The sequence below is a fragment of the Lonchura striata genome, chromosome 7, assembly GCF_050655825.1.
Source record: "Lonchura striata isolate lonStrDom1 chromosome 7, ASM5065582v1, whole genome shotgun sequence".
NCBI classification, from domain to species: Eukaryota; Metazoa; Chordata; class Aves; order Passeriformes; family Estrildidae; genus Lonchura; species Lonchura striata.
In genome coordinates, this window is record NC_140709.1 from 36300981 (window position 1) to 36315825 (window position 14845).

Consider the following 14845-nt stretch of genomic DNA (forward strand, 5'->3'; position numbering starts at 1 on the left):
TTTTCCTGCAGGGGAAGGGACTCTCCCATCCCACCTGCTTGGGATGTCCCTGGAGCTGCTGGAAATGATGTCCCATGCCTTGCTAATCCCCAGGGAGGTGAAAGCGGCCTGAAGCAAGACCCAGGGTCATCAGGGCAGCCTGAAAATCACCTGGAAAACTGCCACGGGAAGCCTGGAGCAAATCACTGGGAATTCCATCTGCTGGGAAAGGTGGGGAAGGAGAGGCCAAACCTGTAGGAAATGGGATTTAGGGAACTTGGTGTCTCCATTACACCCTGTGCATGTCCAGAGCTTGTTTGTGAGCAATTAAGGCAGAGTCTTAAGCAGACCTGGAGAGAAGGATTAAGTAATTAACAGTAATTAAAGGCACATTATCCGTGCATGTGGTGTTGGGGATGGAGTGAGGAATTCAGGGTTAGACTTAACCCCTCCCTGCTCTGAAAAGGCACAGATCAGTCCCCTTTTGAGATGGAGAGAGCGGAAAAAAGAAAATATCTGAGCCTTGCAGAGTTCCCTGTGTTATTTTCCCAATCAGACCTGAAGCTGCCAAGGTTCTTCTCACCCAAAAGGGCACCTTTTAAAGGATTTTCCTTTTCAGAGTTGTGCCACACAGTGCAAAGCTCCCAGGCCTTCTCCTGCTGTTTCAGGTAATAAATCTGTTTATTGAAGCTCTGCCATGAGACCTCTCACAAGTTCTATATTTGCCCTTGCTATTGCTTTTCTATGAAAAAAAACCAAATAAATGCGTCAGGGCTTCTGGTTTCTGCCAGCACCAGGAAGGGTTTGGAGAGTGAGTTATTACACTGGACTTTGAAGCTGGATTTATTTCTGCTGTGTTCCCAAGGACCAGTCTGTAGGGAAAATCCAGCCTAGGATCTGCAAGGATGCAAAAGAATACAGGTTTAGGGGGATTTTGGGGAGAAAAGTAATTTTTGTTTGGTTTATTTTACCTGATTTAGCGATTGGATCCACAGCGGATTGATTAGAGCGAAAGGGAGGACTCAGGAAGGTCCCACGTGAATTAATCCCCCTAGGATAGTCAGGAATAACTTTTCTGGGTAGGGCAAAGCCTCAGGAGCAGGGCTGAGGGGAATGTTGCCTTCTGCTGAGAAGGCAGGCGACCTGGTTCCAAGGGACAGCACGGCAGCCCAGCCTCGCCCGGGCCACTCGGGCCACAGACATACACTGACACCAATGTGGTGGATGGTCAAATGGCGTTTATTACCTTATCTTGTGAGGTTAAATAGTCAAGGGGGCTTTGCTACGTCAAAGGAAGAAGGTAGGGTCTCTAGGGTTAGTAAGGGGTGGAAAACTACTGAGTTAGGAGGGGTTACATGTCTCAGGGGTGATGGATTACATATCACAGGATGAGGGGGGAAGAGTCTTGCTTTCTGTTACATCCCGAAATCTTCCATTTGCCTGTCCCTATCTACCACAGGGGAATGAGAGACAAACTCCTTTTGCATGCTGCTCTCCCTCTCATTATTATCCACACATAAATTACCCATATTCGTTGCAAGCTGGGTCTTGTCTTGGCTGAGGGAGCTCAGATCATCAGAAATGCACCAGTTTTCCTGCACATTTCCTGACACAGGAGCTCCAAGAGGGCAGGGGATTGGGAGCAGGGGGGAAATGGGATAAAGTTTCTTCTGCTGCCATTTCTGAGAGTTTCCTGGGATTCCTGGGCTACCAATATTGGAAATTTGTGGGTACCCAGTGAGAAAACAGCCCCAGCATGGAGAATACCCCTTGTGCCCTGCCCAGATTTCATTATATACCTTCAATAATGCAAAATTCCTTCCAAAATTCCCAGTGAAAAGCCATCTCAGAGCAAGCACGATCCATCCCAGCAGTGTTGTCTCAGCATTATCCAAGGTCACTATGCCTCCCGTCTTTTCCCCCATCACTGTGGCACTTTGCCACCAGCATTTCCATGAAATGGCTTCTTTTTTGATGAATCCTTGGGTTTTTTTTATTTTGTGGATGGCCAGGGAAGAGCAGCACTGGCTGCTTTCCAAGCAGCTCCACTGCAGATGCCAAGGTTTGCACAGGGGCCTCTCTCCCTCCCTGGTTAATGGATCACCAGGACATGACCTGGCTGAGGCTGCTGGGAACAGGGGCTGGATAAACACCCACTCCGTGGGCAGCATTCCCACTTCAGGGCTTGGCAGAAATTTGAGGTGCCCAGGCAAACAGATGCCCCTAAAGCACTTCATCCTCACCCCAAAAAGCATCCCTGACAACTCCAGCTGAGAGTCTGGGGGATACCCTGAGTTTCTTATCCCAGAGAAGAAATAATTTGGGACCCAATAATTTAAAAGGGACATGCAGAGGTCACAGAGATCTGTGATTGCCTCCATAAACACATCCATGGTGTGGGGAAAGGCAAAACCCAGCACAGGATGGGAAAAGGTGGAGATGCCAACCACCAGGAGAAACACAGAACTGTAGAACTGGAAAGGCTCTTTAAGATCATGAAGTCCAAATACTCTGCCAAAACTGCCAAGGTCATCACTAAACCGTGTCACCAAGTGTCACATCAACACCTTAAAGCTCCTCTTCAAGAGGGGCAGAAGCAGCTAAGGGAATATTTGCAATGTATCCTTCCTTGTGTGTAATTATATATTTATATATATTTATATACCAGAACATGGATGGGATATAAACACCCATATAAAAATATACATAAATATATGTAAACCCCCTCACATATCCAGAACTTCTTTACCAGGAATTACAAATAAGGAACTTGAATATCTCAGCAGGTACAGCCCTGCCTTCTCCCTCCCCTCTTCCTACATCACTGTCTCCATTATCCAGCTAAAAATAAAGAAGCCTTGAGCACCAAGTCTCCCCTGGGCCCTTGGATGATAAACATCAAGCCTTGGTGTTAGCAACCCCTCCCTGGGGCTGGCAGCAGCAGCCCCTGTCTCTCTGCACCCAGAGGCTCCAGCCCCACGGTGTGAGATGAGCGCGTTGCTCATGGACCCCAAATCCTCTTCTCCCAGGCTTTCCCTCATCCAGAGCTAAGCCAGTCCTCAGGGGTTAGAAATCCTCAGGCCACAATGCTAAAACTCCAGCAGGACTTTTCTTTTTTCCCCTCTCAGTCCTCCCGATGGCTTTATGGCCCCCTCATGCTCCACATGGTCACACCAGGACTTCTTCACCAGCAATAATGCTTGGATTTCACCCACTGCACCCCAACAGCTCCCTGGGACATAGAAAATGCTGATGCTTCAGGTGTAATAAATAGTTTTAGTCCTCCCCCCTGCTTGCTCTCACAGGGGAAGAAGGACAGGGCCCAGGTGGGCTGTTTTCCCTGCAGGAGGTTCTGCAGCTGATGAGGGACAAATTCTCAGCTCTTTGGACTCGGCATCCCAACCCCAGAGAGGCCAGGCTGGGTGGGAAGATGTTTGGTGGGAAGATGTTTGGTGCTAGAATCTGCAGGGAAGACTGTCACAGGATGATTTTATACCATCCTTGCCACCCCATTCCCAGTCTGAGCTACCCTGGAGCTGCTGGAAGTCCCAGAAGGAACACAGCAGGTCCCAGGGCTGGGCTGAGGCAGCAGAAGTCTCCCCACCTCTCTGGGACCATCAGGTGCTACCCCCTGGCCATTCCTGCAAGAGAAGGAATGTCCAGATGCACAGGGAAGGCTGAAGGCCATTTATTCTGGAGATGAGCCTGTGGATGGGGTACAAGCAAGGGCAGGCTCCAAGGAGAAATTCAGGAAGGAATTACGCCCTGGGAGGATGGGCCGGCCCTGGCACAGGGTGACCAGAGCAGCTGTGGCTGCCCCTGGATCCCTGCAAGTGTCCAAGGCCAGGCTGGAGCAGCCTGGTCTAGTGGAAGGTGTCCCTGCCCATGGCACTGGATGAGCTTCAAGGCCTTTCCAACCCAAGCCATTCTGGAATTCTGTGATTCTGTGTGCGGGTTGTGAGTCGTTATTTTGGTGTTTATTTCTCCCCAGCACCCATTGTCCTCTCCAGCAGCTCCCTCCAAGCACCCAGGTGTTTTCCAAGGATGGTTGGGAAGAGCACAGCCCATCCTGGCAGGATGGAAACTTGCAGCCCTGCCATTCCCTCTGCAGCCCCTGGACATTCCCACCCACAGCAGAAGGGTGGAGAAGCTGCCAAAGAGCTGGAAGGGCCCCTTTGTTCGGGAGGGCAGGAGAGGCTTTCCAGGGCTGTTTAACATTAACCAGCACAACAACCCCTGTGTTCCCAGCTCCCACTGCCACGCCGGGCCTTCACCTCTGCTGGCTGTGTGGCAGAGTCCCGAGCTGCTCCCAGCCCTGGCACCGTGCTGTGGTGGGGACAGCAGTTCCTGTCCCCAGGGTGCCAGTGCCATCCCCGCAGCTGCGGGGCACCCCACAGCTGTGGGGCCAGGGCTGAGGATGGGCTGTCACCTTCCATCTGGCAGCCAGCACTTGCAGGATATGGCTGGAGGCTTTCAGAGAGCTCAGAAATTAAACCAGCGTGGTCTGGAGCTGCCAGGGGCTGAGCCAAGGCACCCAGACAGCCCTGGTGCAGCTCTGGTGGCCCAGTTTGGGGTGCCCAGGCAAACAGATCCCCCAAAACACCTCATTTTAGCCCCAAGAAAGCAAATAATCCCTGCCACCTCCAGCTGAGAGGCTGGGGGATACCCTGACTTTCTTATCTCAGGGCAGAAATAATTTGGGACCAAATAATAATTAGGGACCAAATAACATGGCCATGGCACAGCAGGAGCACCTGGATCTGCAGGAATCTCCCTCCACCCTCAGCCTTCAACCCCTTCCTCCACCAGGGAAGATATAGTCCTGCAGGTTTAGCATCTTTACCATGGGGATCGGAGAATCACACCAGCCCAAATTTCTTTCTGAAGCTCAGGGAACAGGAAAAAATGCTGGAAATTTCCTTTTATTCCTGTGGAGAAGAAGTTTGGGGCAAGTTAAGTCGTGTGACCAAAGTTAGGCAGGAGTATAAAAAACCTGCATTTAGGCCCAGCTTTGCATCCTGTTCCCTTCCTGACAGCAAAATACTTGAAAGCAATGCCAGGTGGGATCAGGAGCTTTGGGAGTGCCTGTTTCCCCAGTCCCTATCTTCTGGGAGTGCTCCAGCATCATGGGATACGAGAACCAGAGCAGCTCAGCCCAGCTGCAAAATTTGGGCTGAGCAATAAAAATAATCCCAGAATCCCAGAATGGTTTGGGGTGGAAAAGACCTTAAAGCTCATTCCATTCCAACCCCTGCCACGGGCAGAGACACTTTCCACTATCCCTGAGTGCTCCAAGCCCTGTCCAGCCTGGCCTTGGACACTTCCAGGGATCCAGGGGCAGCTACAGCAGCTCTGGGAACTCTGTGTCAGGACCTGCCCACCCTTTTGTTATTTATTTGCTGTTTTTATCACTATTTATTAATATATATATGTATTATAATATTGTTAATATCAGTAATTATAATTAGAATTCCTATCTATTATATCATTCACAGCAATAAATAAGGATGACTTACAATAAATGGGAAGACTCTAATCTGTGGGCTGATGAAGAGCTCTGTGCTCTTCCCATCGTGCTTCCAGCATTTTGGGAAGCTGTGGGATGCCATCAGTCAGGGCTGCCAGGGAGGGAGGGCAGGAGGTTCATGGGACACATGGGATTCTTTCTGGTCACCTGGGGGGTGTCCAGGCTCCATAACTCACCTTCCAGCAGTGTTTTAATGTCATTGCTGGAGATTTTGATGGGCTCTGTGAGCTTTCCTGCCTGAAATCTCACACGAAGGTCTGAGGGAAGCAAACACAGGCTAAACTGAAATAAACAGAATGGTTTATTAGAGCAAATATTCCCAAGCTGAGCCCTCCATATTCAAACATCTTCGTGCTGAAATGTCTCAATTTTGCTCTGCCGGGCCAGTACGAGGCTTTTTTTTTTCATGGTGTGTGTGCAAAGTGCTTAAAGTAACTCACAGCAGTGGCCTTTTGCTGCTCAGACAAAAACTGGTGATTTGGGGGTAATTCCCATTGAAGAAGCTCCAGGATGGAGCTGCCTGAAACAAAGGAAACAACATTTGAATCATTGTGGGATTTTTTTTCTTTCTTCTGGTTGTGGTTTCTAGACTGTTTTAAAGGGATGGTCATCCTCAGCCACCCCCAAAATTTGGCCAGAAGCACCTGGTGCTGTGCAATAGCTGCCAGTGCCCTGCACCACACTCCAAGGGTCCAGCGCCCTCAGGATTGCATTAACCAGGATGATCCTTTTAAAGATCCTTGCTTGGGAAGCAAATCCCATTTGAAATAAAGCAGAGGGATTTAGCTTAACGAGGCAAAGCCAGGGAAGAGATGCAGAAGGACCCGTACGGCTGACACAGCACGAGGCAAGGCAGGACCTGCAGCAGAGGGGCTCCCGGGCTAGAGGAGATGTCGGGAAGCTGCATGCTTGGAAAAGTGGGATTCACCAAGGGGACACTGGGAGAGCACTCAGCAACCTTCCCTGGTCCCTGCAGAGAGGGGGGTCCACCAGGGACACACTGATGGCTCCCCTCTGCTCATCGCTGTCCTGACCCCATCTCCCACTGCTCCCAGCCCTGATCCATCCTCTTGGAATGTTCCAGGTCCTTGTCAGCTGCTGTAGCTCACAGCCCAACTGCTCCCTCGCTGTTTGATCTCCCGGCCAGTCCTGTGCAGGGACTGCAGAGTCCCTGGGCACTCCCCAGACATCAGGCCAGGGACTGTCCCGACTGTCCCTCGCTGTTTGGCCACTCTGCCTGCCCGGGCTGGGGGCACAGCCCCATCCATTGGGGCCTTGTGTGATGCTCTCAGGACAGCCAGCCCGAACACCGCCTCCCCCCTGCTGACAGAAGCACTCTGGCCAGCAGGACACGCTGCTCCGGGGAGGATGGCGGTGGAAGCACAAGGAGCTCCGCTGGCCACAGAGCACAGCCCCTCCCGTCCTGTGGGAATCCAGGGCTTCCCTCTGGCTGTCCTGGCAGGCCTGGGACCCTGGCAGGGGTCAGGAACCCCCCTGGACAGAGCCCCCAGAGACACTGTCTGTGATCTCTGTCCATGCAAAAGAGTTTTCAATCTTACAGGATGAATTACCAGCTCTGAGTGTTTAATATAAGTAATAATTAAGAGTGGCACGGGTGCAAAAGTAAAATTTTAGGATTCTAGATTAGGGGACCAAAGGGCACAAGATGGAGGAAATTGGGTGTGCCTTGTCCTTTTGCTCCTTCTTCATGCCCTCCATGTTTCACTGTGGTGTTGGCATTTTTCTGTAGGTTCAGGCTGGGGACACACTGTCCAACGTAGGTGACAGATATTGGCACGTTATTGTAAATGCAGCCCAGGGAGTTTCTGGTATTTAATGTTTGTCACATCCCACTGAGGGCAGAGCCCCACACGCTGCCCTGCAGGACAGAGCTGGGCAGGGCAGCAGAACATGTGAGAGATAAACAGAATAAACAACCTGGAAACCAGCACAGACCAATTATGGCTTCTGCTTTGGACACAGGCCTGAAAGACAGAGACTTTTTACAATCTCAGGATCATCAATAAGACACAGCCTCAAACCCTGGCAGCTGTTTCTTTTCCTCCACTGCAGGGAAAGGGATGGTTCCCCCTTAAACCAGGAGGAAAGCACCACCCACCCCCCCCCTCCATGTGTGACCAAGGGACCAAAGTCCAGCTCCCCTGGCACACAGATAAGCCCAGGGACACAATGGCAGCATCCACACCTCCGGGCCAGCTGGAAAACCCCCCAAAATCAGCTTCTGCCAGGTGGGATCCATGAGGACAAGTCCCTTCAGGCTAAGGAAGTTGCACTGCTGGGCTTTCAGATCCATGAAAACAGGAGGAACATGCACACAATGTCCCATGGAAAATGGGGCCAGAGGATGGTCAGGAGCATCTTCAGGAGCACTGAACTGTGTGGCAGAGGGACAGACGCCTGTCAGTAATGCTCTGGGTGAGGAGGGAGCCCGTGGGGAACTGCACCTTCCAGAGGCTCTCTGCAAGGTCAGGGGGCAGCTGAGCAATCCACAACTCAATCCTGAAATGCCACGGTCCAGCTCAGCTCCAAGGGATTTCTGAGCCTTGATAGCAGCTCAGCAGCTGCAGTGCTGGATAAGCCTTTGGGTTCAAAGAATCATGGAATCTCCTGAACTGGAAGGAATCCAAAAGGATCATGGAGTCCAATCCCTGGCCCTGCACAGACACCCCAACAATCCCACCCTGAGAGCATTGTTGAAATGTTCCTCAGGCTCTTGTCAGCCTGGGGCTGTGCCCATTCCTTGGGCAGTGCCCAGCACCCTCAGAAGAACCTTTCCCTGATCTCCAGTCTGAGCCTGCCCTGACACAGCTCCAGCCATACCCTGGGCTCCTGTCAGCCCCCAGAGCCCCCCACCCCTGCCCTGCAGACACCACATCCCCTCACCCAGGCACTGCGCACCCCACAAACCTCGGGTGGGGTGAGAACACTCCAAGCCCTTCCAAATCTCACTTTCACAAGTCAGGCTCATCATTTCCCCTCTGGCTGCCTTGTCATCATCAGAAAAAAAACAGGAGAAAGAAAGTCATTTGCCACCCAGCTCCGCCGCTCCCCCGAAATGTCACCCTGGGTTTCCTGTGTCAGCAGCCACCCAGCAGCAGAGGCAGCCTCAAGCTCTGTCTGCAGCATCCTGTTCCCAAGGGGTGTTTTAACCCCCGCAGACCTGGGTTTCTGCCACCGACACCATTTGCCCGAGGCCACCCGTTTAAAAAAAGCTATGCTGAGCAAAAATGGGAACTTCCTCTCTGCGTGATCGCCCCCCTAACATGGATTTCAAATCAGAGGAGGTGGTGGAACAAAATCCCTCCCCCACCAAAAAGTATCCTCCTCTCTCACAGACAGCAGCAGAGATGCAGGGACATTAAGTGACCTGCAAAAGAGCTCAGATTTCATTAACCAGCAAATTACGGATGTCCCCCATGTCCTAGCGGGCTGCCACGTGACACACCGTGACTGGATCCTCGGCAGGTCACTTCTCTGTCCCCTTGTCTCCTCTCCTTGGGGAGGCAGCAGGAACCTCCTTCAAACCACACAGAATGCAGCACTGATACTGAGAAACAAGCAGAACACTGGGTTTTGGTTGTTTTTTTTTTTTTTTATCAGGCCCTTTCATTGTATAAATAATTTATTTCAGTTCACAGCATTATGTCTGCATCTTAAAAAAAGAAAAAAAAAACAAAATGAAAAAAAGGAAAGACGGGAGGAACAGAGACTGACGGACAATGGCGAGGACAGGACACAGGTTATCATGGATAGGAACGCGGCAAATGGACCTGGGGAATGAGACCTGCCAAAAAACCCGGGTCATCCAGAATCTGAGAAGATGCATGGCCTTGCAAAGAGCCCTTGGGGGCTGCTCTGCTGAGGCCCCTCTTCTTGCAGCCCGCCGAGGGCGACGCTCATCTTCACACGGGGAAGGGGGAAAACCGGGTGGGGCGTTACGGAAACACCACGGAAGCCAGGAGCTATTTGTTGGAAAAGTCTTTTTAATTATTGCAGAAAGCAGAGTGGCTGGCAAGGGCACGGGCACAGCGTCCCACCCGAACCTTCCAGTCCTCTGCCATCTCTCCAAGGGGATGCTCATCTGGGTGGAACGAGCTCCCAGGAAGGACCCAGCTCTGTAAGAACAGCCTTTCCACTGCCAGCATGTGCTAAACGAGACCAGCCAGGAGGTAAAAAAACCCACCACCAACAGCCTGCAGGTGTCATTCCTAAAACCTGATCACCCTGGAGCTGCTGGGGTCAAAACAGCTTTTACATTCCAAACAGGTTGCTCTCCCAAAATGGGTTAATACGTGTGGCTTCTGTGGCATCAAAAATAAATAATTCTTTCTCTCTCTCTTGACAGCAAGTACCAAAGTGTTGGAGGTGAAGACAAAGCAGGGAAACCCGAGGGAGCGGGAAGAGAGCCACCTGAACGGATGGGACCAGCCCACACAGATCAGGACTCAAACCCCGCAAAAGGAGAACAAACACAACTCGGCTGCAACATTTGTTCCCTAACAAACGCCCCCGCCCCCCAAAAATGCTGTTTGGAAGGCGCTCGTCGCTGCAAGGGGAGGATCAACTCCCCAAAACCCGAAAGGCATTTTGCTTTTGTCTGCTTGGTGCTTTCCCCTTGGCTGCTCTGGGAAGGGGTTTGAAAATGGGAAAGCTGGTGTAAAATCACCAGAAAATCCTGCCTGCCTCCAAACTCAGGATATTTGGCCCCTGAGGGCTGCCTGCTTCAGCTCTGTGGGAAGCCAGGACACCGGAGAGCCAGATCCCAGGCTGAAACACAGACAGCAAGTGGATTTTGGTCCTCAGCCCCATGCAGGTATAAAATGTTCACCTGCAGGAAGAGGCGGCCAGGCCCAACCCTGCCCGGGTGCTCAGGCTGCTCTGCAGGCACAGCTTGCCCATGTGGCTGCTGGGGGAAGCGAGGGGCTTTTAATCAGGTTTGAATATTTATTAAAAACCTACCACAACCCCCTGATGCCTCTTCACCCCTGCCATCTTCCCTTTCCAGCAGAGATTTTTTGCAGGCTCTGGCCATCTCTGTCTGTACGTCCATTCATCCATCCATCCGTCCATCCATCCTGCCCTGCCACGACCCTCCCTGACTTGGCCTCCTGCCCCACTGCAGAGTAGCATAGTGGCCAGAACCCCGAACTCTGCCTTTTTGGGGGGTTTCACTAAGTAATTCCTAGTTTGGATCACCTCCAAAGCCGCACCTTGGAGCACTCCCACCCTGAGCACGGGGACAATGCACACCTGCGGGGTGCTTTGCTGCCGAAGGTGACACCGGTCCTGCACAACCCCCCCAGCGCTTCCAGCAGCGTTCACCCCAAACCCTTGGGTATTCTTTTTCCTTTTTCCAGCCTTTCCACCCTTTTTTTGAGCCAGGAGCTTAAAGCTCTGCACTACTCAGCACCCCAGTGTCGCATCCTCCCCCTACAAGCCAAAGGCTGCCCGTCCTTGCTCTGCACCCTAAAACACCAGCCAGGGTGGGTGGATGACCCCTTACCCACCACACCCACCCTTCCAAGACATTTTCTGCTGGTCCAACCCCCCATCCAAGCTTTCAACACCCCTTCCCACCGCCACCCGCGGGGGAGGGATCCAGGGATGTGAGGATGCAGGGATGAGGACTGCAAGCCCCCCCCCCCCCGCGCCCACCCCGCCGACCTTGCCGAGCCACGGTGCATCCGGCACCCGCCAGCATCACCGACCCCCCGCCCCAAAATGCATGTGGGGGTCTGGCATCGACACCCCCAAATGCCCACGTTAAAGATCCAAAAGCACGCTGGGCTCCGCTCAAACGCGCTTTAACAGGGGCCTGCCCTGCTGGTTCCCCGGCACACAAAGGCTCGGTGGTCCCGGAGATGGAGAGGGGGGATTCACCCCGTTTTCCCGTGTTTCCAGCCCAAGGGAGTCCGCATCAGACCCTCAGGAGCACGGGGCGGTGGGCGAGGGGAGCTCCGGGATCTGGGCTCGGCTGGAGGGAGCCGCTTTGTTATCACCACTATTGTCTGTCTATCCTTTGGGGAAGGAGGAAAAAAAATGAAGAGGGAAAAAAAAAGAACGATTAAACCCAAAAGAATCGCTTTGGTTCTGTCTCCCCCTCAGTTCCTTTGTCTGCTCCCCAATCCCTCCCCGCCTCAGCTGGGCTTCTACCGCTTCTTCTTCTGCTTGAGGGACTTCCTGCGCTTGAGGATCATCTCGTAGAGCTTGTCCATGCCCTCCGTCAGCCCCTCGCCGATGATGGCGCAGGCGGGCTGGATGTGGTAGGTGGTGGAAGGGGTCAGCTCGTGGAGGGCCAGCTGCTTCTCGATCTCGGCCACCGGCAGCGATTTGGGCAGGTCCTGCTTGTTGGCGATGACCAGCAGCGGGGTGCCCTGGTTCTCCGCGAACTTGGTCACCTTGTGCAGCTCCGTTTTGGCTTCCTCCAGCCGGTCCACATCCACTGAGTCCACCACGTAGATGATGCCATCGGTGCAGCGGCTGTAGGACTTCCAGAGCGGGCGCAGCTTCTCCTGGCCGCCCACGTCCCAGAAGTGGCAGCTGATGCCCTTGGCCGTCCCGTTGCTGAGCCGGATCTTCTCGGTGTTGAAGCCGATGGTGGGAACGGTGTTGACGAACTCGTTGAACTTGAGGCGGTAGAGCACCGTGGTCTTTCCCGCCGAATCCAGGCCCAGCATGACGATGTGCAGGGACTGGAAGGCGGAGATGTTGGAGGAGATGTTCCCCATGGCCACGGCTCCCGGCCGCGCTCACAGCCCCGCGCCCATCCCCGCGCCGCCGGCCCGCAGCGGGGGCACGGCTGGGGGCGGCGGAGGGAGCCGGGAACAGGGATCAGGGATGTGGGATCAGGGATGCGGGATCAGGGATGCGGGATCAGGGATGCGGGATCAGGGATCGGGAACATGCAGCGCGGCTCCACGCGGCGGCAGCGCGCCGGGACTGCCGACCCTCGCCCCGCCCGGCAGGAGGAGGAGGAGGAGGAGGAGGAGGAGGAGGCGGAGGAAAAGAAAGAGGAGAAGAGGAGGGGCCGCGCCGCCGCCTTCCTCCCGCTCCGCCCCGCGTCCTGCCAGGGTCGCCCCTGTCTGGGCTTCACCTGGCCCTGGCCGAGCTCCACCTGGCCTTGCCTGCGCTTCTGCTCCTCGGGGACCCCCAGAAGCGCCATCCCCCTGTGCTGGAAGCTCGATTATCCTGATGTTTGTCATCGTGACCGACCGCAGCAAGCAGTAAAAACCCCCTTAAAAACCGTAACCAAGCCAAGGTGTGGCTGCTCCATCTCTGGAAGTGTCCAAGGACAGGTTGGATGGGGCTTGGAGCAACCTGGGATAGTGGAAGGTGTCCCTGCCAAGTGCAGGGGGTGGGAATGAGATGTTTTTTCAGGTCCCTTCCAGCCCAAACCATTCTGGGATTCTGGGATTAATTATTGCATGTGAGACACCAGAAGCTGTTTAGGCACAGCTTTTCAGGGACACCTGGCACCAGTGATGATTCGAGCTGGAAAGCAGCAGAGCAATGTGGAGCATCTGTGTCCCCTGCAGCTGTCAGTGTCCCCAAGCAGAGAGATGCCACAGGGGGAAAACATCACCTGTGTTGGATCCAGGGCAGGGCTGACACTAATGTTGGTCGCTGCCGTTAATGCTTTTTGGGTCTCATATTTTGTAAAGGTTGTGAGTTCCCACAACTCCTGATAAAGCTCCTGAGGTCCCCAGTGGCCGGGTAGCTGAGCCATGGAACTTCTGTCCCAGTTACTCACAGGAGATCTACTTCCAACTAAAGATTCAGTTCCACCCCCATGCCACGGGCAGGGACACCTTCCACTACCCCAAGTTGCTTCAAGCCCTTTCAAACCTGACCTTGAACACTTCCAGGCAGCCACAGCTTTTCTGGGCAAAACCTGAGCCAGAGCTCTTGCTTTTATTTCTGCTCTCATTCCCGAGCCAAAAAGCAGCAGCAGGCTGGTTGCTACAATATTACCCACTGCCTCTTTTACAGCCTTAGTAAAATAAATATCGACTCTATGTGACAGCTCAGCCAGAAACTCCTGAGAAGGAACTGCACTGCAGAAGACAGATACTGCTTTTAATTTAGGATGCTTTCACCCCTCAGTTTGTGGTGAGGGTTTGTCGGGCTGGAGATGCCGAGTGAATATGAGTGTGAATTCTTCACATTCATATTTCATCCCGAGGATGCATGTGGAGGCTTTGTGTGGAGATAAGGCTCCCTATTAGCACATGCCATCATTAAAAATACAGGGAGCTTGTTTTTGCAGTCCTCAGAGGTGACACTGGGCACAGTTTTGTGGAAATCACTGTGTGGTGACACGGTGAAAAAGAGCAGGGAACTCTGTGCCGGTCATCATGCAGGTGGGAGAAACACTCCGTGGCACGAGTAAGGCACCATTACCAATCCAAAGTCGAGACACAGGCACTAGATGGGCTGGAAAATGGAAATATTTTGTGCAGCAGGGCTGTCCTAGACTTATCTTTGAGCTGGTGTAAGCTCAGGCTTTAGTCTACCACCAGGCCAAAAAAACGAGGTTCCGAGAGCACATGGAGAAACCTATAAGTGATCATCTGACTGCAGGACCAGGAGCTTTAAAGAAGAATTAAAAAATGCCAGAAACAGAAGAATAGAGTCATATCTGTGAGCGGTAGATCCGGCACTGGCACCGCTCTCATCTCCCCTGCCTGAATCGCTCCAGCAAAATCTTCCTTAAAGGCTGCAGTTAAGGATAATCCCGAAGCGAGGGCATCCCGGGCTGCTTCCGGAATTAGTGGCTAATCTGTGTGCAATAGGGCTGGGATTTAGGAATTTACCTTCGGGCCGTGAGCCCGTGCTCGGTGTCGGGAGCGCTGGAGTTGCTGTTTCAGCCAGGTAGCGCTCCCCAGGGAATTCCCCTTCTCCTTTCCTTCCCCTCTCCATCCCTCTTCTTTCATCCCGCTGCTGAGACAGTTTGGGGCCTCAAGAAAAGCCACACAGGCCACCAAAATGTCTTTCCCCACCATCCAAAGTCTAAAGGGGAGTCTTCCCTCCTGCGCACCCCTCCTTTTTTCACGGCAGTTCTAAATAAAGACGATATTAGATAGCTAGGCTGATCAAACCTGGGGGTGTTCTCCAAACCGGCCTCAGATGAGACAATCCGGAGGAGATGGAGATAAACGGGAGCGTCGCAGCGGTGAATTATGCTGCGGCTAATGCCAGCTATCCATAAATAAGCTGGTAAAACCTCCGCGGAATATTAAGCGCAGAAATAACAGCGTTAATCGCAGCAGAGAGGAGCCTGCCAAGTCCATTCGGTGACAAATTTAGGGAGAGGAAACC

At 53.1% G+C, this 14845-nt stretch overlaps 1 protein-coding gene and 1 long non-coding RNA gene across 3 annotated transcripts in view; one reads left to right on the top strand and one right to left on the bottom strand.

Moving 5' to 3' along the window:
* LOC146766955 (uncharacterized) overlaps positions 1 to 10974 on the top strand; it is a 55234-nt gene extending 44260 nt beyond the window's left edge. For both annotated transcript variants that reach the window (XR_014956825.1, XR_014956828.1), the window contains one exon: positions 12 to 10974. This is a non-coding gene — a long non-coding RNA (uncharacterized LOC146766955). The remainder of the gene's footprint in view (positions 1 to 11) is intronic.
* On the bottom strand, positions 9491 to 12504 carry ARL4C (ARF like GTPase 4C). Its single transcript, XM_077785196.2, has 2 exons — positions 11681 to 12504; positions 9491 to 11540 (listed from the first exon to the last, which is right to left on the bottom strand). Exons 1-2 carry the CDS (start codon positions 12253 to 12255, stop codon positions 11453 to 11455), a joined length of 663 nt encoding a protein of 220 aa, XP_077641322.1. The 5' UTR covers positions 12256 to 12504; the 3' UTR covers positions 9491 to 11452.
* Positions 12505 to 14845: the final 2341 nt, after the last annotated feature.

Excerpts from the sequence above, each read along its gene's own strand:
- ARL4C (XM_077785196.2), bottom strand. The coding sequence starts at position 12,255 with ATGGGGAACATCTCCTCCAACATCTCCGCCTTCCAGTCCCTGCACATC. Across the intron at positions 11,541-11,680 it reads CTCAAGCAGAAGAAGAAGCG|GACAGACAATAGTGGTGATA; the intron begins GTAGAAGCCCAG and ends CCCCAAAGGATA.